General features: G+C 49.7%; 7 protein-coding genes across 8 annotated transcripts; 4 read left to right on the forward strand and 3 right to left on the reverse strand.

The window, feature by feature from the left end:
- The first annotated feature begins 221 nt into the window (after positions 1-221).
- PV06_01336 lies at positions 222-1,938 on the forward strand. Of its 2 annotated transcripts, XM_016401933.1 has the most exons (5): positions 222-422; positions 506-583; positions 637-980; positions 1,037-1,285; positions 1,335-1,938. In XM_016401933.1, exons 1-5 carry the CDS (start codon positions 416-418, stop codon positions 1,680-1,682), a joined length of 1,026 nt encoding a protein of 341 aa, XP_016268986.1. In that variant the 5' UTR covers positions 222-415; the 3' UTR covers positions 1,683-1,938. The 2 variants fall into 2 exon arrangements, with proteins under 2 accessions (XP_016268986.1, XP_016268987.1); XM_016401934.1 differs by having other exon boundaries at positions 222-583.
- A 25-nt stretch (positions 1,939-1,963) lies between these two features.
- PV06_01337 (uncharacterized protein) lies at positions 1,964-3,529 on the forward strand (the record flags this gene model as incomplete). The annotated part of the gene is made up of 1 exon (XM_016401935.1): positions 1,964-3,529. One exon carries the CDS (start codon positions 1,964-1,966, stop codon positions 3,527-3,529), a length of 1,566 nt encoding a protein of 521 aa, XP_016268988.1.
- Positions 3,530-3,850: 321 nt separating this feature from the next.
- PV06_01338 (uncharacterized protein) lies at positions 3,851-6,052 on the forward strand (the record flags this gene model as incomplete). The annotated part of the gene is made up of 3 exons (XM_016401936.1): positions 3,851-4,191; positions 4,260-4,581; positions 4,656-6,052. 3 exons carry the CDS (start codon positions 3,851-3,853, stop codon positions 5,730-5,732), a joined length of 1,740 nt encoding a protein of 579 aa, XP_016268989.1. The 3' UTR covers positions 5,733-6,052.
- On the reverse strand, positions 5,803-7,628 carry PV06_01339 (uncharacterized protein; the record flags this gene model as incomplete). The annotated part of the gene is made up of 7 exons (XM_016401937.1): positions 5,803-5,938; positions 6,053-6,274; positions 6,464-6,667; positions 6,768-7,015; positions 7,089-7,169; positions 7,276-7,346; positions 7,517-7,628. 7 exons carry the CDS (start codon positions 7,626-7,628, stop codon positions 5,803-5,805), a joined length of 1,074 nt encoding a protein of 357 aa, XP_016268990.1.
- Positions 7,629-8,316: 688 nt separating this feature from the next.
- On the reverse strand, positions 8,317-10,577 carry PV06_01340 (uncharacterized protein). The gene is made up of 5 exons (XM_016401938.1): positions 9,976-10,577; positions 9,798-9,922; positions 9,653-9,746; positions 9,480-9,602; positions 8,317-9,429 (listed from the first exon to the last, which is right to left on the reverse strand). The coding sequence occupies exons 1-5, from the start codon at positions 10,340-10,342 to the stop codon at positions 8,414-8,416; spliced, it is 1,725 nt and encodes a 574-aa protein (XP_016268991.1). The 5' UTR covers positions 10,343-10,577; the 3' UTR covers positions 8,317-8,413.
- A 2,212-nt stretch (positions 10,578-12,789) lies between these two features.
- Positions 12,790-15,379, reverse strand: PV06_01341 (uncharacterized protein; the record flags this gene model as incomplete). The annotated part of the gene is made up of 2 exons (XM_016401939.1): positions 12,790-14,918; positions 14,974-15,379. The coding sequence occupies 2 exons, from the start codon at positions 15,377-15,379 to the stop codon at positions 12,790-12,792; spliced, it is 2,535 nt and encodes an 844-aa protein (XP_016268992.1).
- Positions 15,380-17,798: 2,419 nt separating this feature from the next.
- PV06_01342 (uncharacterized protein) lies at positions 17,799-20,032 on the forward strand (the record flags this gene model as incomplete). Its single annotated transcript, XM_016401940.1, has 7 exons — positions 17,799-17,894; positions 17,948-18,022; positions 18,079-18,831; positions 18,895-18,999; positions 19,051-19,057; positions 19,111-19,249; positions 19,299-20,032. 7 exons carry the CDS (start codon positions 17,799-17,801, stop codon positions 19,753-19,755), a joined length of 1,632 nt encoding a protein of 543 aa, XP_016268993.1. The 3' UTR covers positions 19,756-20,032.
- Positions 20,033-20,377: the final 345 nt, after the last annotated feature.

Raw genomic sequence — 20,377 nt, forward strand, 5'->3', positions numbered from 1 at the left:
CCACGTTAGAAACTGCACTGCGTAGTAATCTGCGGAGGGTCGGAGCCAGTTTGCTTCCGCACGCTAAACTATATATGGCAGATATCCCCCACTTTTCTTACTAAGTGGCTGCGCCTCTAGCGGTGGCTTGCGGTATTAAGCGAATCCGCAAGGGACCAACGAGGATTATGTAACGAGCAGATTGTGTCATTCCTCCCCAACAGACCCTTAATCCTCAAAATCTGGCATGTGTTTCAGATCAACAATTACAAGCCTATCAGACAAGGTCTCCTGGATTATCCTCAACCGGGCTCGAATCGCAGCCTCATGCTCCGGCTGATAAATGATGGCTGACACAATGATGCGAGTGAAAATGCCGATACCACGTCGGCTCACGGTGGCTAGAGAAGAAAAAAGAGTATAAAACAAACGATAGATGCTGAGTATGCTGTGGCTTTTCATTCACAATCACATTGAAACATCTAAAGACCTCTGCTCAGTTCTCTGACAGAATATACTATCTCAGTCCGAACACACATCACATCCCCAAAGAACACAATCATGCCATCAGTCCTCCTCATCGGTGCAACGGGTCTCGTCGGAGGTTTGCAACCCAAGACACCACACTCAAGGATGAATACTTACAATGTCCTATAGCCCGATTGGCAGCTGACATCAAGAAGGCACATCCCGACTGGCCCTTGACCGCCTTCTACCGTAACAAGACCGTGGACGACTATTTCAAGAACACGGCGAAAGTCGATCGAATTGTCCATGGTTCATTCTCTGACACAGACCTCGTCCGATCGCTGAGCAAAGAGCATGACATTGTCATTAATGCTGCAACCTCTTTTGATGGATCAGTTGTCGATCTGATCATCTCCGGAATGGAAGAGCGACCGGAAAGCAACAAGGGCACACTCATTCACCTCAGTGGAACCGGAAACTTCATCGATTTCGGAACGACTGGCAACTTCAATCCCGAGAGCAAAGTCTGGAATGTAAGTCTTCATCCTTCTCGAATTGCACCAGTGAACCATGTGGTTGACGATTGCAGGATGACAATGTCGAGGACATTAAACTCGTCAACAAGAACATGTTCAACGGCCCCACGGACGTTCCTGTTCTCGAAGCCGGCCAGAGAGGCAAGATTGTGACTTACATTGTCTGTCTCGCAGTAACCTACGGACAGAACGTCCTCGGACCAAAAGCGAATTTGGGAGTTGGTTATATGATCTTTACAGGCCTTGCAAAGGGTCTTGGATTCGTCCCATACATCGGCGAAGGCACTGGCCTTGTAAGCACAGTAAGTTATATTGTCTGCGTCGGGATGAACACTTGACTGATCAGTTCAGCTTCACGTTGAGGATGCAATTCCTTTCATCACAAAGATTGTCGGTGTTGCTGGTACCGAGAAGCCACAGGGCAGCGCGTACGAGAGATACTATATCCTGCACGGAGAGAGATTGGCCTGGAAAGACTTCACAGCTGCTTTGGCTCCAGTGTTGTATGCCAAAGGACAGATTTCATCACCAGAACCGAAGAAGGTCACCGTGGATGAGGCTGGCGAAGGAGAGGAGAAGCATCTCCTCGCCGGCAACATGCTTGTCAAGGGTGATCGTGCAGCAAGAATGGGTTTCAAGCCAACACACGAGTCCATGCTTACTGCTATGAAGAAAGACCTGAGTGAACATGACTTTTAAGATTGTTGAGGATGATGGGAATGACTTGGAAAACCGAATACGGAGTATGTAAGCAGTAATTTAAAGTGACCAATCATAAAAGCACCGAACATTGAATTCATTCTGGCCTTGTTCGGATCATTTTCCAACGACTCTTTTGCAAAGAATCATCCGAATCCTCAAACACAAGGCAATAAAAATGGCGAGTCGGAGATGGAACCTTTGTAAAAAAGATCATTGTTCAATACAAAAATAGACACATCCACATTTATCAGAGGGGCAGACTAACAGTGGGAGCTACAATGAACGAGCAGCCATTGACACCGACTGGGGAATCAAAGCCTCAACGAAGTGCCTGTGAGAGATGTCGAACTCATAAACTGAAATGCAACCGCACTGCGTCTGATGGCCATCATGATCAATGTGACAGATGCGCTAAGGCGGGTTTGCAGTGTCAGACATTCCCTTCTTTGCCTCCGGGAAGACCTCGACTAGACACTGACCACGGCCGACCATCTTCACGGCGATCGAATCAAAAACGGAAAGCTACTCAACAGGCCTACAGGACTTCTCATCTAGGATCGCAAGAAGGAGCATCAAGCCATCCGCTGCCACAAGTAGGCGCTTTCAATCATGCGACGCTACCAGCTGAATCTTTCACTGCGGACGAGTCGATGCTGCAACCATCCGCCAGATCAGATGTTACAGGACACGCCACGGGCAATATTCAGTCTACAGCCGCTTCAAGCTACGACACGGTCGACATGCATAATGATCATGACATGGCCTTTGATGACTTTATGACCTTCCCTGGGCTCGATGGTTGGTCTGACCTCGGCCAATTCACCCAGCTTCTCGGAGCCAATCTGCCTATGGCGTCGCAAGTGGATAAAGGGTATCACTATCTTGATAAGCTCACACGTTTGAATGCCGAACTACTGAGATATACCGCGAATATCGACAGCACATTGCCTTCCAGTACTCAACCGTCGCACCAAACAGCGACTGTCGGAAGGATGCTAAGTTTCGTCCAAAGTTTTCTCGAGGTACTAAAGTACTACTTGATGACCATGCCCATCAAAAGTGCCCCACGCTTTGAAAAGCAATCGAATGCGGACGTCGATGATGATTCCGAGCCTGAGTTCGGGTCTGGGGAGGAAGAGCTGAGAATTCGCATGGACTGTGACGAACCCGGTGGTGGAAACAAGTCGTCCACATCTCAAGCGGTGGGCTCGAATGAGGAGCGCCCGGGTCTAGACTACCCGACGGCTCTCGCCTTGAGTACCGGTTATGTCTCGCTGGTCCGGTTGTATCGTGGTTGGTTACAAGGTATGATGGGAAGGTTACAGGATTCCGCACAACGAATACGAGAATATGCCGCTTCGAGACGTTCAGTCGCAACAGGTGATGGCCGTCCGGAGGACCCCACTGCGAACCACATCGCCTATTCACAGCTATTCAGCGATATTCCCCAGGTGTTTCCCGAAGTGTACCTGGATGGCTTTGATTTGGGTGATTATCGATCTCTCCAGATCTCGGTATTTATGCAAGTCAGTATGGATCTACTCTGGCGAGCAGAGCGAGGTGTTGCAGCGTTGGTTGCGACTGATTCTACTGGATCGAACGCTTCCAGCGGCACCCTCCCAGTCCTCCAAGCAATGTTGCTGCAGGAGGCTATTACTGGCAGATCTACATCTGCTCCCCTCGAAAGGGATAGGCGAGCCATGCCAGAGGAAATTCCGAAGGAAATCGGTCTGCAATCGCTCAAGGTAAGCATGCGTGCGATCCGAAAAAGTCTTCGGAGTAATGTCTGTCTGCAACTCGAAGAGGGCAACCGATCCTCCGAACAGGGGAACGCGACGTGGTAATACGGATTTTCAGAGTAGGCAGGCATTCCAAGTATAGTTGAGGTCGATCAGAAAGCTTTCTCCCACCTGACGAGAAGCAACATTTCCACCGAATCGATATCTCTCGGAGTTTAAAATTCAACTTTGTTGGTCCTGAAATTTGCTCCGACTTCTTCGCCCAGCATTTACTCCGAAATCCCTCGAGGATATTTATATGAAGATGAATGCTCGCAAGAGAGACGCAGCTCTAATCTGACAATTCTCGGTGTCCTGAGACTGTCGAACAGACCTAAACCCCCTCGCAACTCCTCTCCCACTTTTTCGACAAGTCAAAAGGTCATCATGAGACCCAACGATATTGACCCCGGCACGGCAGATGATACTCCTCCTTCTACAACTCAGGTCTCCGAAACACACATGTCTTCAGAATTGAGTAACAAAGAGGAGGCAATGGCGGCCACGGGTGAAGGTGTTGGCGTGGCATCAGGTCAGGATCCAGAAAAGCCAAATGCCTCTTTCCAACCCACCGCCCGATTTTGGGCCATCATGGCCACCCTCTGTGTCGTCGGTCTTCTTGCGGCCTTTGAAAATACCGTGGTGGCGATTGCTCTACCCGTCATCTCAGAAGATCTCGGTTTAGGAGAAAACTACGTCTGGGTCACCAACGTGTTCTTCCTGACAAGGTGAGTACTCATTTGACGTCCTCACACTCCAAGTCGTAGACGCATGCTGATATCTTCTGTGTGAATAGTGCCGCCGTGCAACCTCTGTTCGGTCAACTGGCCAACATCTTTGGTCGTAGATGGTTGACCATGGCTATCGTGGCTTTTTTCGTTCTTGGTAGCGGGTTGTGTGGCGGAGCGACCAAGGGAGCGACACTGATCGCAGGACGAGCCGTCCAAGGCGTAGGCAGCGGCGGAGTCAGTATGATCATCGATGTCATCGTCTCTGATCTGGTCCCGCTGCGTGAACGAGGCAACTACATCGCCATCGTCTTGTCTGTTTACTTTGTCGGCATGTGCATCGGGCCTTTGGTTGGAGGCGTCATTGTGGACCACACTACATGGAGATGGGTACGTTGAGACAGTCCCGGTTCGGACCTTGCTGTTCCGTCCCAAGAAGCTAACCGAGTGGCGTCGTTTGGCAGGTCTTTTACCTCAACCTACCCGTCGGCGGCGTCGCCATGGTCATGATCTTTGTATTTCTCCAGGTCAAATACGACAAGGAAATGTCGTTTTTCCAAAAGATGAAACGAATCGACTACGGTGGTAATTTGTTACTGATCGGGTCCACCGTTTCGGTTTTGTACGTCCTGACCTACGGCGGCGCCAAGTACGGATGGTCTCACTGGAGCATTGTTCTTACCCTGGTGTTGGGGTTGTTGGGATTGGTCTTGTTCATGGCATACGAGACAACCTCGTGGGCCACCGAACCCGTGGTCCCTCCTAGGCTCTTTGCAACCCGGACCTCGGCCGTCGTGTTCGCCGTCACGTTTCTCAACTCGGCCAACCTCTACTGGGTCTTGTTTTTCTTGCCCGTCTACTTCCAGGCCGTGTTGCTGGCCTCACCCACCAGGAGCGGAGTGTACCTGATCCCGATCATTGTCATAGCCGTGCCGACGGCCATCGTCGCCGTTCTTCTCTTGACCAAATTCGGCAGGTACAAGCCCCTTCACCTTTTTGGCTTCGCCGTGTCCACGCTAGGTCTGGGTCTGATGACTCTCATCGACGAGCAAACCAGCACCGCGGAATGGGTTGTCATATCAATGGTGGCCGGAGGCGGTGGTGGTTTCGTACTCAACACGCTCCTACCGGCAGCACAAGCGGGCCTCCCGGAAAGTGACCAAGCCGCGACCACGGCGGCCTGGTCGTTCACCCGCTCCTTTGGGTCGATCTGGGGGGTGGCCATCCCGGCCGTGATATTCAACAATCGGTTCAGCGACTTGGCGTGGCGACTCCCCGACGCGACCCTGAGAGATCAACTGGGCCACGGCAGGGCTTACCAGTATGCCTCCAGTCATTTCGTCAAGTCTTTCACGACCCCAGTCGCCGAAGCACTGATCACAACTTACTCACTCGCCCTCAAACGGGTGTGGGAGATTTCTATTGTGATTTCCGGAGTGGCCTTCCTCTTGACATTGTTTGAGAAGGAAATAAAGCTTCGAACCGAACTGGAGACAGATTACGGTATGGAAGAGCGTAAAAAACAGGAATCTCAAGCTTGAGTGTTTTTTTCATTCAGAATTCATTTGGCAAGCTTTCCTTTTCTTTCCTTTCCAAAAAAGCTCGACTTATCTAAAGCTTCGAGGAAGGCTTTACCAAATTCGACGCCCCATTTAGGACTTTTACAGCTTGATCCATCATTTCCTTGACAATTTCAGCTGCGGTTTGGTTGGGGGTGTTTACCAATGCCGAGACAACACCCATTGGTCTGCGGTTGAAATCAGTCAAAAGTCCATCTCGTGATGCTCTCGTTTTGGGGGCGAAGGTAGAATGTAATAGAATTGAGATGCAGTCAGGATTGAAAGGATAGTGAAAAGCATACCTCAATGTAGCTTGATCTTCAACATCTTCAGGGATGCCACCTTGATTCTCCAACTTGTCCATTTCATGTTGAAGTGGAACGACACCTTGAGCCAGTAAGGACTTGATTTCTTCCGAACGGTTCGTCTCCCAATCACGGACGTACGGCGTCGCCAAAGCACGGAGGGGTCTCCCTGTCCAAATCGTAGATTTTATTGTAGAATCGAAACCTGCCGAAATAATACTGTTTGTGACGTATCAGTAAGCGTGGTGTTCTTTTCTCCCCCCACCAAAGGAAGCTGCCCTCAAAGAGATCTCTTTGCATCCGAGAATCGAGAAACGATTGTCTGGTCCTGGTTGAAAACACTGGCCATGTATGTATAACATTGAACGGGGGTAGACATTCGAGAAATGTGGAAAGTGCAAAACTTACTGCTTTTTTGCGACTTCTGGAGCACCAGATTCTTTGGCCGTGACGAATCTAGTACCTACCCAGACGGCCGATGCACCCAACATGAGTACGGAAGCGATACCGCGACCGTCCGCAATACCTCCCGCAGCGACCAATTGAACAGGTTGACCGGTCAATGGAGATTTGTATTTTTTGACAATGTCCGCACAAGCAGGAATCAAGATGCTGCGGACGAGGTAAGTCAGCTCAGACTTTGCTTCGTTTTTCAACTCGCATCATCGTAGGGGGACCTCTTCTACTCCGCAAGGACAGCAAAAAAACGTACCTGGTAGGTGTTTCGCCTGTATGTCCACCAGCTTCTGCACCTTGAGCACATATGATGTCCGCTCCAACGGCACAAGCTTTGGCGACATGTTTAGGATGCCCAATCATGTTCATGTACAAGACACCGTGGGAGTGAAGTTTTTCGACAACATGTTTCGGGGCGACTCCGACGGCAGAAACAAAAAGTTTCGCGCCACCGGCGATGATGATGTCGACCAACGTGTCCAGGTTGCCTTTGGTATAGTCGACCTTGACCGTCCTGTGTCAGCCTCGTTGTCGTCGTATGTCGACCGTGGATCATCCTAGGTTGTGGCCAACTTACATTGGTCTTACGAGCTGACCCTCCAACTTGAGGTATCAATAGGTCGACACCAAACGGTAGAGATGGATCTTTTAGATTGGCCTATGAATGAGAAATCGGTTAGCTATTGGCAATTTTTGAAGTCATCGATAGATACATTGTGCTGGATATGTGGACGGCAGTGTAATAGCAAATCATGTTTACTAACCTTCAGTTCATCAATCATATCTTTGAGCATTTGTGGTGTGTACCCAACACCACCGATGACACCTAATCCGCCTTTTCGTTGAATGGTCAGTGGATAATGTTGGCAATTCATAAGCATCACTAGGCGTTCCGTGTTGTGCAGTTGACCTCAAGTCTCTCGTCCATTGACAATGATATTGACATTGCTGGAGGTACTGACTCAGGCAAAACGACAAAGGTCGGGATCTTGATCAAAAACTCACCTGCATTCGAAACCGCTGCAGCAAGAGGTGCACCCGAAGTCTGACCCATTCCTGCCAACAAGATGGGGTGCTGAATCCCCAGCAATTGGGTGATTGGTGTTGATATCGACATTGTGACAAGTTCGAGCCTGAAAATCGATTTTCCAATGAGGTATGGAGTATCTCTCGTGTAGTCGATACCAGTATCTGACCCGAGTATTACCAAGGTACAATCAGAGTCTTTTGACTTCAGAGTACAACTATTATACCTCAGGTACCTAGGTAGACAGTTAGATAGGTATAAAGTATAAGGTCTTCTCGAAATGAAAACCACTCCTTGACGTACCTCACGAGACCCGATTGATTAATAAATAAGTTCTTGTACAAGTCCAGTCCAATGTAGTCACCAATACAGTACGGACAGTGAGGAGAGTGCTTTGAATATATCCACCCGCCGCTGAAAGTCTTCACCTAGAATCTTCGAGATCTTCGTTCACTCCGTAGAATCAAGTAGATGTTAAAGACGAGGGACTCGAGACGATGATGAAGAATACGGAGTAGTAAGCGTTGTTATTGCCTGTATGTAGTCAACATACTTGCATCTTACGAGAGACCGAGGAGGAGGCATTGGTTGCCGAATTTCCGTTTTTGCAGTTATCCGCCAAAGTACCGAGGTTGCTGACTCTAACCCCTTCGTCCTATATAAAACTGTGGAGGTGACGGAGACCTACCTAGATTACTCTTTGTATATTTACGACGCGGAAATCACTGACTCGTTCACTCGTTATTGCAAGGTGCAATTGTACATCAAAATCATCAAGTTTTGATCAAACACGATAAATACCATTATTCATTAATTATTCAGAGCAACATCCATCACCATGTCACATCTTCCTCCTTTGGTTGCTTCCCCGCGCATCAAGATTCCCACCTTCTGAACTTTGGTAAAACTACTGCTGCACTTGAACTTGGCGCGGAAGTGGAACTAGGTAGAGCCACGGATGATTCAGTGTGTGTGGCCGTAGGGTCACCGGTCGTACCACCGTTGGTACCATCGACAGGTTTGGTGCCAGTGGCAATGTCCATACCATTGATGGCACGTTCAAAGAGTGCCAAAGCGGCGACGGGTTGGTAGTATGGAACTTCATGACCAGACTCGTAAACTCGAGTGAAGGAGAAGTTGCCATACTCACGAGTCTCACCGTACTCGACACCATCAACGACGAAAGGCGTGTACCCGGAAGCGGCGAACTCGGCAGCGTGTGGCCACTGCGCGGCAAGCGAGACGGCCTCACCGCCGAACCAGTTGCAAATGTAGTCTGCGTCACCGTACGCGAGGGTCACGCGGACAGAGGAACTGTTGATGATCGTTTCCAAGTCCTCCAGGATGTTGATAAAAACAAAATCTCCAGTCTGTTGGAAGGCATAGTATACCTCGTTGTTCGCGTCGGCCGTGTAGTTGGTGTCGACCCCCAACGCGTTCTGGACGGAAGCTTGGTTGAGGTAATCGAGAAAGTATGTCGGTGGGGTGGTGTCGTTGTAGGGGTGACGGATGTCATAGACACCTCGATCGCCGTACGAGTAGTAAGGAGATTCGACGTTGTCACGACACATGGATTGAGCCTCACTACAGACTGCCTGTCCAATGAGCGTGGTGGTGTCGGCCTCGGCACAGAATGAGATCTGGTCTAGACACCCGTTGGACATGTAACAGGCAAACTCCATATAATCGTGCACGGTCTGGTTGACAAGTTGAATGCCGTAGGTGTTTTCGACAGCAAATTTGGGATAGTATGGAGCTTGAACATATTCGGAGATGATGCCATTGATGATGCCTAGGTTGACAAATTCGAAATACTTGCCCGTCTGGGTGCCGTTCTGGATGGCCTGGTTTTGCTGCTGGAAATAGTTGAAGAATGCTGGGCCATAGTGTCCTAAAACTTGTGTCAGCTAGATCGACTGCCAGTGATATCCCAGCACATACCTCCGTAAGATTCGGTCCATAGATTGAACTTGGTAGATTGGACCTTGGAGTCAAGCTGGGGCAATGCCGAGTAGAATCCTTGCAACACTTCCCATGCAGCCACAGCGGCTAGCTGAGTTGTATCTGGATCACAAGTTAGCATTGTAAAAACATCTACCGGTCTATGGCTTTACCGATCTCAGTGATATTGATGACTGGATATCTTCCGGTGACGTTTGCTTGAGACGCATTCAGGAACCCTCCAAAAATGTCCAATGATCCCGGTGCCTGGTGTTATGTCAGTCTGACTTCTATTCCCAGCGCTGGATTTGCGTCTACCTTGGACCCGTATGAGAAACCAACACCGAGAGGCTGACTGAGATATATCATATTGGAAGCCTCGTTCCAGGAATGTGGGTTTAGCTGCGTCATGAGATCTTCAGTGACGTTGCACGGTCCGTGTTCTACATGTTTGTTAGGATTAAAAGTCCTTGAACCCATTGCCGCGATCACGTACCTTGGAACAAGCCAATAAGAGAGTCACTGCCAGGACCGCCATTCAGCCAGAGGGTGATAGGATCATTTGCAGGATCATTTCTTGATTCAAAGAACCAGAAAAAGCTGTGAACATTCTCGCCGAGGTTGATGAACCCGGCATAGGAGTTGACACCGGGAGTGGTCTCACAGACTCCTTCTTTCCCAGGCTCTTTGTAGGTGATGTTGGCACCGCTGGGACTGATGATGGTCTGGACGTCGGTAGGCTCTGCAGGGAGTTGTCGCGGTGAGACTTGGAGTTTAGGTCCCATGCCTCGACCATTATGCACCACAGGACCGGGGACTGCAGCCACGCCGGCCGCGAGGACACCAACAAGTGGGAGAAGCATGTTGATCTTCGTAGTGGAAGTTCGTGTTCTCACTCTCAGGATGAACGCTGACAATCCGATGTGAAAGGCCAAAGAGAGATCTTCTTTTCACTCACACCGTAAGCACTGGTGTCAACAGAGCCAAGGGAATGCTGCATCTCTAGAGAAAACGCAAGAAAGAGCGGGAACGAGCATGCACGCGAGCTGTTTATGTAGGACAAAAAATGTCCAAGATCAATCGGCATGTTCCCACGTTGGACAGCCTCATCCGTGAGTGACAATATTTCTAGTGCCTGCGCTAGCTTTGAAGCTTTCTTGGAGCTTCTACAGCTCTTGACTGGTGTAGGAACCGAGGCGAATCCTTTTGGATCAGTATCAAGTCATGGTGGTTCGCCCGACATGGTGTTCCTGACGTTCTAGAGTCGATACTCTATGACGTTGGCTTGTAAAGAGAGTAGCATTGTGACAGGGATTGATAGCTTCAGTCAAGCTTGGAGTGGAGTCACTGCATATGTACAGTATGCTCAAAATACTGGCTTGTACCAGGGGTGGCTTAGTTGAAGCTCGATGAGCGCCTTGTCCATCCGCATATGGCAGGTCGCCAGGGAAGCAATGGAGCTTTCTGTCATGGATATGCATTTTGTATTCTGGAGCGTGGGGTTGTACTACTGATAAATAGTCCGAAGTATGTGCTAAGGCCAAGATTGTCAGCGAAGAATGATGGATGCTTGAAGCTCCTGTCCCCGCCAATTCCACTTCTCACTCTTGTCCATGAGAATACCATATTGGATACTCCCCGCGAGTACTTAGGTTGTTAAATAGTGTTGTAGTTCTGTCAAATGTTTCCTCTTTGATACTGCGAATTTCTCCAAAGTCGACTTTTGAGATGTTCGGCTAGTTATCTGGAGCGAAGACTCGTTCGATTCGATTGAGTATTGTGTAACTGGTGGCGGACGACAAGCTCCTCTGTGGCATTGCTTCGGCAAGCCTTCGAGCCGATGGAACACAAAGGGTACCTACGGATATGCTGGAGGGGCCAATTGTTCCGTGTTGCTGACTATTGGTCGGCTTGGATTGACATGCTTATCGTTCTGCATTCTGCGATCGACCGGCAGCGGTCCATGTGGGACAACACTGTGATCATCGTAGTGTGTCACTATTTGCCACTGTTTGGAGGAGGAAGGTGACATCGCTGCGAATTGAGCTTCCTTCGATTAATATTTGCGCTAACGCGGAGTAGACCGGTCATGCAGGTTTCCATCGTGGACAACGGACAAGGAATTGAATGGTGGCAGGGAAACAAGGTACTGTATGTGCTTGTAACTTTTAGGCAGTTGGATCAAGGTGGGCGATCTGCTCCGAGGCCTTGAAGGAGCCTGCAATAACCGCTCATCGGCCAAACACCTACCTGGCTCTAAGGCTCTCTCAATCCACACCAGTTCAGCTTTAGTGTCAATTTAACGAATTCGTGAAGGGAAGACACATGCTGTCGTTAAAATAGGTGTTTACCCAGGACAGCAAAACAATACGGTAGGCCATAGAAGAGCCCAAAAGAATCGAGATGAGGCTCAGCGCCCGGATTTTACTTGGTATTGGAAGGAATTCACCAGATTCGACATAGGTGTGCACACGCTGGAAAAGAACGAAGACGACGACATTTCCCACCAAAGGCCAGGGTCACGCTGTCGCCCAAACGCCCAAGCGTGGCCCCAGCTACGAAAGGACTCTATGAAATTTCAAAAAACAATTGGAGCTTACCTTCCTCACAAACGAGGACATGAGCGAGAATAGCTGAACCGTGCACGGTATGCCACTCTCGACGAAATCGTAGCGAACCTATATGGCTTCGGTGGAAGCTGGGCCTGCGTGATCAATACGGAGACTGCATGAGAAGGGTGAGCCTGACCAGAGAGACCTCTACTTCACGCTCATGCAGGGCGGCCTTCACCACCTACAACGAAGACATGCTGTCGTCGTCATTGCCCATCGGCGAGTCTTCGGTCTCACTCTGAGGCTGGATCCAAGGCTCTTTGCATATCTCTTCTGGCATCGATATCACAGAACTCCGATAGAGACATGATAGTCGATTTCACCAACCATCGATCACGTAGTGTACTTGAACGATATGAAGGGTATAGGAGAAGGAGCAACTGAAGGCGGTTAATCGAGCAACTTTGGGTCAACGAGGAAGTGAGCTTAGTAGGGATAATTTCCGTCTGACGAGTTTGACTGCAACTTCCTGTAGCACTTTGTTGTAGAGTTATGGGAAAAGTACCCCTCGTCAGACGGAGTATTACGGCTGCTGCGCTGCAGCTTCACATGCCATCAACGGTACTGAAAAACAGCCGCATTTTCGCTGCCATTTACATTATTGGAACTTGTTATCGTTTTCTGCATAAAATAAAATACATAATTTGCTGTGTACATCATGAATATATTTCATCACATGTTGAATTCAAAGTCTGGAATCAGGCTGCGACGCTGATACCAAGGTCAACTTCAAGGTCACCACAAACATCGAGGCTCTGTTCAGCATATCCTGACATGTTGTCAGCCTCGCGTGGCTCCCGTTTCGTCGCCATGGCAAAGGAATTTCCGCTCGAGTCCATCTCGCTTCCGTCGAACGCATCCAACCATGATATATTCATATCTATCCCGTCTTCCACGCTAGAAAACAAATCGTTGCTATCTTGAAAATTGACCAGGGAATCAAAGTCCGTTTCAACCAGCTCCGAAGAAAAGACGTTGTTTTCTCCTGTTCCATGACAGGTGGCCTGACCAACATTTGTCCAGGTACCGTCACCGCTTTCCATGGAGTACGAGTGTAAATCACCTTCTGATCCCGCTGATCCCGGAGGTGTGAATGCGGAAAGCAGATTCTTCTCCTCTGGGGCCAAGGTCGAATTGTAGAGTAACATGTTGGCGGTTTGCATGGCTTCCGGTGGAGGAGTGAGCAGCAGTTGACCACCGGGGCCTTGTTTTGCATCGATCTGGGGGCTGCTTGAGGCGGAAGAGGTGGTCTTCATAGGCATGGATGCGGCAGATACATGAGAGTTCGTCTTCCGCACGGCAGCATCGAGGAACGAGAATGCGAAATCGGCAGATGCGTAAATCTCCCGTAGCCGCTGCAGGGCCTGCATGCAAAATTGGAATTTGCGGATACTGGCTTCTCGAGTCTCCATGTCGGGAGACTTCAGATCGAGGAGGTGAATGATGATGGCTGGGAGGAGGCAGGTTACCCCGGTGTTCGGTAGGAATCGTATCATGTCGTGCACGAAGAGGTCTCGGTACATGTCTGTAATGTCGTTGGCCGCCTCGCGGACCTTCCTCTTGGACAAGTCTCGTAACTCTGGAACCACGACTACATCTGGCGCAGATGGCAGTATTTGTGGACGATGAAGGGCGCTAAGAGCCGTGAGATAAATTCCTTGCAACAGGGCTCTGTGAACGTTGAGAACCTCGCCATCAACTGCATTGGTCCGAACTCGAGAGCCTGGTGTAAAATAATGGAGATCTTGCGGCATGTCTGTGTACCATGCTTCCAAATCTCGATCACATCGGATCACGTCACATGAATCTGCAGCACATTTCTTGGGGACCAGTCTCATGGTCGTCTCTTGTGTCGCTCCAATCTTATGACCGAGCGTGGAATATTGAACAGCAAGGACCTGGCTGATGCATACACATAACTTGGCCAGTGCGATGCACATTCTCGCCAAAGCGACCCTCTTCGTGCTATCTTTGGCTGTAGGACAGCCACCAAGCATTCTGGTTAGCTGCGTGGGCAGGGGCTCGGTTTCAAAGTCTGCCAGCTCGAGCATGGGCACATCGGAGTCTCCGTTGCTGATCCGCATGGGGCGCCGCATGCCGATGGCGATCAAACGGTCTCTCATATAACAGCACCACCATATTCTCTTCCAGAGTCGACACTGCTGTGAAGACATTAATGGTGCATTCGAGGTGTCGCAATTCAGTCCGATGGTTCGTGCCACAGAAATAGCCACACCTAGCCAATGCCAGACGTCTTTGGGGTCATCGGGATTCTCGTACCAGTAGGTCATCAGCAGAACGCTTTGGACCACTGTGACTCTATCCACCTCGTAATCGAAGTCGTATAGAAGTTTGACTCGCTGGAAAAAGGCCTTTCGGGCCGCTTTGCGTGTAACATATCCTTGCGCAACCAGATATCGCATGTCAATATATGCCGTGGCGGCAAACATAACAGCTTGGAACAGCAACAAACTGGCTGTGTCGCTAGGTTGGTCTCTTTGCACGATAGCCAGAAATTCTTGCAGATCGAGAAGCGGAAGGAAAGGGTGAACGTATTGAACGTAGCATCGGAGGAGCTCGTTGCGTAGACCTGGTTCGGGAATGATAAAGGCGCCTTTTCTCTGCAGATATTCGAGATCCTCCATTGCAATCCTCTGCGGAACCGTCTTTATATATGCCGGTAGCGCAATATCTGGCCGACTTGACAATTGTGGGAAGTAGTTGGACCCAGAACACAATGTAAGCGAAGTGGGAAGCGTCTTAGTACTAATGTTCGACATTCGTCTTGTACGCTCCTCAAGGCTCAATCGATGACCTTGCGTTCGGTCTGAATGCTGAATGTCAGCTGAAAGACAGCAGCGAGAAAGAATGACAAAACTTACACAACATATGAGGGCGGTGATGGCAAAGTTCGAATTCCAATGCATTAAGATTCTGGACGGGCTCCGCACTATTAGAGAAGGTGGGAGCAAGATCACTCAGACCATCGATATCGTCAAAGATTGGGAACTGGGGTGGTTGTTCCTTCTCCTCCTCGATCGAGTGGCAGGGAGAGTGATGGAGCACCTCTCCCTCAGGAAATGTTTTCCTCCTTCGCTTTCCTTCTGTGACGATACACTCGACTTCATCGAGTCTACAGTTGGTGCATGGTATGCCACTCTCGACGACGTCACAGCGGACCTTTCTTGATCTACAGCAGTGACATGCTTTAGATGCCCTCCGCTTGACTGTTCGACCGGTCGTTGACAGCCCGGCCGTTGATGCTTTTCTTTTGGTAGAGTTATTCATGGCGTCAACAATGGAAATGCTCTTGGTAAGACAGCGAAGATTGTTAGTGTAGCAAAGTCACTTGGGCAGGAATAATAAGCTTGTAAAGTGAGAAGTATAAGCTGTAATCTCTGGCCAGGTAAGTGAGAGGAGGGACAAGAATTGTAAGAGTGGTTGGAGAAGCTCCAGATATGTAAAAAGCCGAGCGATGGGCCCTGGGGACAGATATGGGGAAGGATGAACGGATTGAACGTACAGTAGACCCTCTCCCACTGGGTCCACCATATTACTCGTGCGGTATAAACAGACTGGACTGGCGTCGATGAGACTTTTCTTTGTACCCCAGACTACCTCGTTCGAGACGAGCTCGTTGATCGTCATCAGCGATTGGACGAAAGGCTGTGATGGTTCATGCTCAGACATCTGGGGACTAGCCTTTCCGTGCCGAACGATTTCCAGGACACTGGTACTTGGGTATCCCCCTTCGAGACACTTCGCTGTTCCTCAGGGAGGAGTGATTTGGTTGAAGACGGCTGTAGTCATTGTCTTTCTGCTAAACCATTTGATCTGAGAGTATGACCAGGCGAAGCCTACGAGTTCGCACTTTGTTCTTACACATGGAGTACCAAGGAGATTTGACCGCGAATCCCCGCTGAAGGGACCCCGGTCTCCACGAGGGTGGTCCAAAGGCGTCGCACCACACGCCTCTCAGCCCTTTGCAAGGCAAACTAGGACAGAATGCGTTTACTGCCTCGGTTCCGATCTTAATCCGTGCCGATTACCCATCGAAAAGTTGTGAATCTGACAGCATTTGGTAGGCTATGCATGCACAGGGAGAAGGGGCAGACAGCGATACCGGTGGAAATGACCGCTTCCGAGCCCAGACAACCGCTTCGAGCCTTTGCCCAATAGCGCCAACGACTCGGAGAGGGTCTATTGGTGGACGGCCTGGGGTCCAAGCAGAGTCTGGCAGGAAGGGCGCTCAGCAATTCAAACAGGGAGCGAGGCGGGCGATTGATTTGGGGGATGGCACGTCTCCGGGCTGGAGAATGTGGCGCTTCCCCGTGGGTCAATCATTTTCGAGAGACATTAGCGTCGAGTCGAAATCTCGAGGTCAGTTCTCGAAAATGAAGGCTGGGCAAATTCAACTCGAAAACTCACTGGTCAAAGCGAATTGGGCAAACCGCCGGTTGCCTTTCACGGCAGCGATTGACAGTAGTGTGCTCCGTAAGGAAAATGAAATCCGTTGTGCCAGTCAGATGATGGGTAGGAAGAGAGCCTGACAAGGATCCAATCCACTGTGGAGGAGGTGGCAGAGGAGAAGTTGGTGGGAGAAAGGAGGAAAAAGGCGGGGAGACGAGTCAGAAGGGGCTGACTCTCCCCCTTTCCTTGTTCAATCACTCGTTGGACCTTTACTCCATGCTGATCTACTTCCCTTGCCCTGTATTTTCATCTGCGTAGTTGTAGTTTATTATAGCGAGGAACATACTGAAAAGTGTTAAGGGTCTTTACTGCCGATCAATAGCAACCTTTGCTGTGTGTGTCCGCAACAGACGAGCAAAATTGAGCATCAGTGACGCCGTGACAGAGGTTCCTCCGATTTCGCAATCAATGAGACAGAAGTCGACCCCTCGAGATAGTTCCCAGAGACCATATCGGTCCTATCACCGACCATGGTTGACCTATCGGTGGAAATGGCCGCCTGGAATCATGCTTGGTGCCGTATGTACTGTAGGCATGATGGGACAGTCCCTGGCAGACATGGACAGCCCTAGGTCCGAGACCGGACACGATTCCACCGGAATCAATGCATGCATAAATTCCATGGAATTACGGAACAATATGTGCCTTCTCCAAAGAAAGGGAAGCTATGGAATATTCTTGCTCCGGCAATGTACAGTCGTGCGCAGCCACAGTATTGTTCCACGGCTATATGACTAGGCGAACCGCAAGCAGTTGAACATGCTCATTGACAATGGACAAAGTAACCGGAGGTCGAATGCCGGAGTAAAGAAGCTTGCTTGATAAGGGAAGCAACCGCTATATCGCCGAGTAGCCGTGGAACATAGCCGTGTTAGCCGTGGAAGCTGTACCCAAGAGATTAGCCCATTCCTCTAGGAGTATTTGACTATTAGTATGCATAAGAGTCAAGGCCTAGAGCGATGCAAGAAATGCGTGGGGAGATGGATTGTACAGCGGCTCCGCTCCAATGTGCCACATCTCGAGTACGAGCACGAGCGCCCAGGCTGGTGAGGTCTACCACCATACTCGCACTCGTACTCGTATGCAAGTTCTGGCCTTGTTTCCGCGGGGACGATCGTCCTTATCGATAAGCTGCGGGGAAACAACACGTAGACACGCGCACCCTTCCTAGGTACCTAATGCACTCCGTACAATTCTCTGCATCAATAGTCCGGCTGGATGGCCATACAAATACACTATGATAGACGCGCCGGAGGAGGGAGACGGTCGTGCTAAGCCTATCATTCCTGGCCTCGGTGAAGATGACAGCAACAAGGCCGCTATACTTATTCAGGTTCTGATGCACTTCGCTTGCTTGTGCGCACATGTTTGCTGACCGATCTCAAGAAAACATATAGAGGTTATCGAACCCGCCGACAGCTGAAAGGCTTTGGCCTTGATGCAACCACCCGGTGGTATGAGGTCAGTGTCATTGTAACCGTCAAAACTACGGCTTCGACTAAGTACTCATGAAGTAGGCAGTGAAAGATGCACAATACCAGCAACTAACCACACCAAGAGATTCCGAACAGCCCTACACAAGCTCTGACAACCATGCTTCACATGGAGAGACGCCATTATCACCAGCAAGGAGGAAATGGTTCAAAGCCACGGATATCGCCCGGAGAGCCGGAGCAGACGATCGGTCGCCTTCAGTGTCGGATGTATCCTCTGACGAGAATATCGAGGCGGAAGATGCAAAGAGAAAGAGACAGGAGGCTAATGAGATACGGAAGAAGACTGCAAAGATGATGGATCTGCAATACTTCTTGGAAATGGTAGACCAAAAACACCGATACGGGAGCAATTTGCGCAAATACCACAACCACTGGAAGGCACTAGATACCACTCAAAATTTCTTTTACTGGCTCGATCATGGAGACGGCAGAAATGTCACTCTCCCGGAATGCAGCAGAGAGCGCCTCGACAAGGAACAAGTCCGCTATCTTTCGCGAGAAGAACGTCTCAATTATCTTGTCAAGGTCAACAGCCAGGGTCTCCTTGTCTGGGCAAAGAATGGCGAGTTGGTGTGGACCAAGGATGAGCTGTACAAAGACAGCATCAATGGAATAGTGCCCATATATGACAGCTCTCCTAAATGGCAGTACAACGTGCCAGTATCAAATCAACATCAATCCAGCAGTAGTTCCTCGGATGACTCGTCAGACGAAGAGGACGAAAAGGATGAGAATACTGGAGGCGACGAGGGCGAGAGATACGTCAACGAAGAGGTGAGTGGTCTTTTGGGTTCTTGCAAATATTACTGGATGTCTAACGGCACTCCGATATCAAAGTTTCATCGAGCCAAAGGACCAGCGAAGCTCAAGCATGTGTCGGCAGCGGTACTTTTCAACCATATGATCAGAACTAGCTTGAAGAAGGGCCACAAATGGATCTTTGTAAGTTGATGCTTGCTGCCCTGTGTCGAGCCACGTACTGACCGGATACAGGTCGCAGGTTCGTTCCAGCTTTGTGTCAACTTTCCGTATGAGTATGCTCACTAAAACCAGACACCTCTCTCCGTTTGTACATTGGCTATAAGCAATCAGGCGCTTTCCAACATTCTTCCTTCCTCCATGGTGCCCGCATCCTAGCGGCTGGTCTCATAAAGGTCAAGAGGGGACAGTTACGGAGATTATCTCCCTTGAGGTGAGGACAAAATACCACTGCACCACTGGCTCAACTGAACATACAACAGTGGTCACTATCGGCCCCCCGCTATCAACTTTCGAACGTTTGTGCATAGCTTGCGTGACACGGGAGTTGACATGTCCCATGTCTCTATTTCAAGAAGTTACGCCATCTTAGTCGGACTGGAAACATATACGAAAACCCGGAAGAAAATCAAATCTGCAGAAAAGAAAGCAGTGCGCGAAAAAGACAAGCTCATCAACCCGGAGAAAGTCAAGGCGGAAGAAGAGGCTCAGCAAGATAAGTCCAAGAGTGCTGAAAAAGAGAGACTGCATCTCGAACAGCAACGCAAGGCTGCAGAGGCCAAAGCAAACGAGCGAAAGGCTGATCGAAGCATCAGCGGAAGACTGTCGCGTGCAATGACAAAGCTCAGATCTAACAAGGAGAGCGATGAGAAAAACCCGAGACGACTACCGGGAACAGGGCCTGAGGATGGAATCCCTGCCCCAGAAGGACGAAGGTGACGAGGGGATGGTTTGGGTGAGAGGAGATGATGGCTCGAGCAAGAACATCGCCATAGATCCCCGGATGTTCATCTTGCAACACCCAGCACCAGTGCAAGGACGGATGCTTGTCTAGAGAGATGGCTTCTAGCTATCACGAGGCTTCGTGGCACTTGTGTCGTCGAGATCCGGAATCCCATGTCACCTGTCCTGAGCAATTTTCCTGTAATAGAACAAAGTGTCATCACTCCGAAAAGTCGTATCGTACTTTGCAGACCCATGTTATCATCGAGGCGACAATCCTTGTCTATCCTTCGTAAAAAGTAATGACAATGAGACCAGTCACGGAAGAGAATAGCTTTGTGAGACCTCGAGGTACGAATGCAATACGAGGCATCGATAATGGGTGATGTCAAAGTGCAGATGTGGATGGCCACCGGTGTAAAAAAAAGTTGGTGAGATCCCTGACACTTTTCCACCTTTTACTGGCTCTTCCAAGAAAACGTGCGTTGCTGATCCCTGTCCACATCTTTGACTCTTTTCCACTCAGCACCACGCGTTGTGTCTGTGGCTGGTGATCCGTACCGCCTTTCAACGTGCCTTTGTGATCGGCCGATGGTCATTGACTCAAACCACATACCCA

This window comes from Exophiala oligosperma (assembly GCF_000835515.1).
Source record: "Exophiala oligosperma strain CBS 72588 unplaced genomic scaffold supercont1.1, whole genome shotgun sequence".
Classification (NCBI taxonomy): domain Eukaryota; kingdom Fungi; phylum Ascomycota; class Eurotiomycetes; order Chaetothyriales; family Herpotrichiellaceae; genus Exophiala; species Exophiala oligosperma.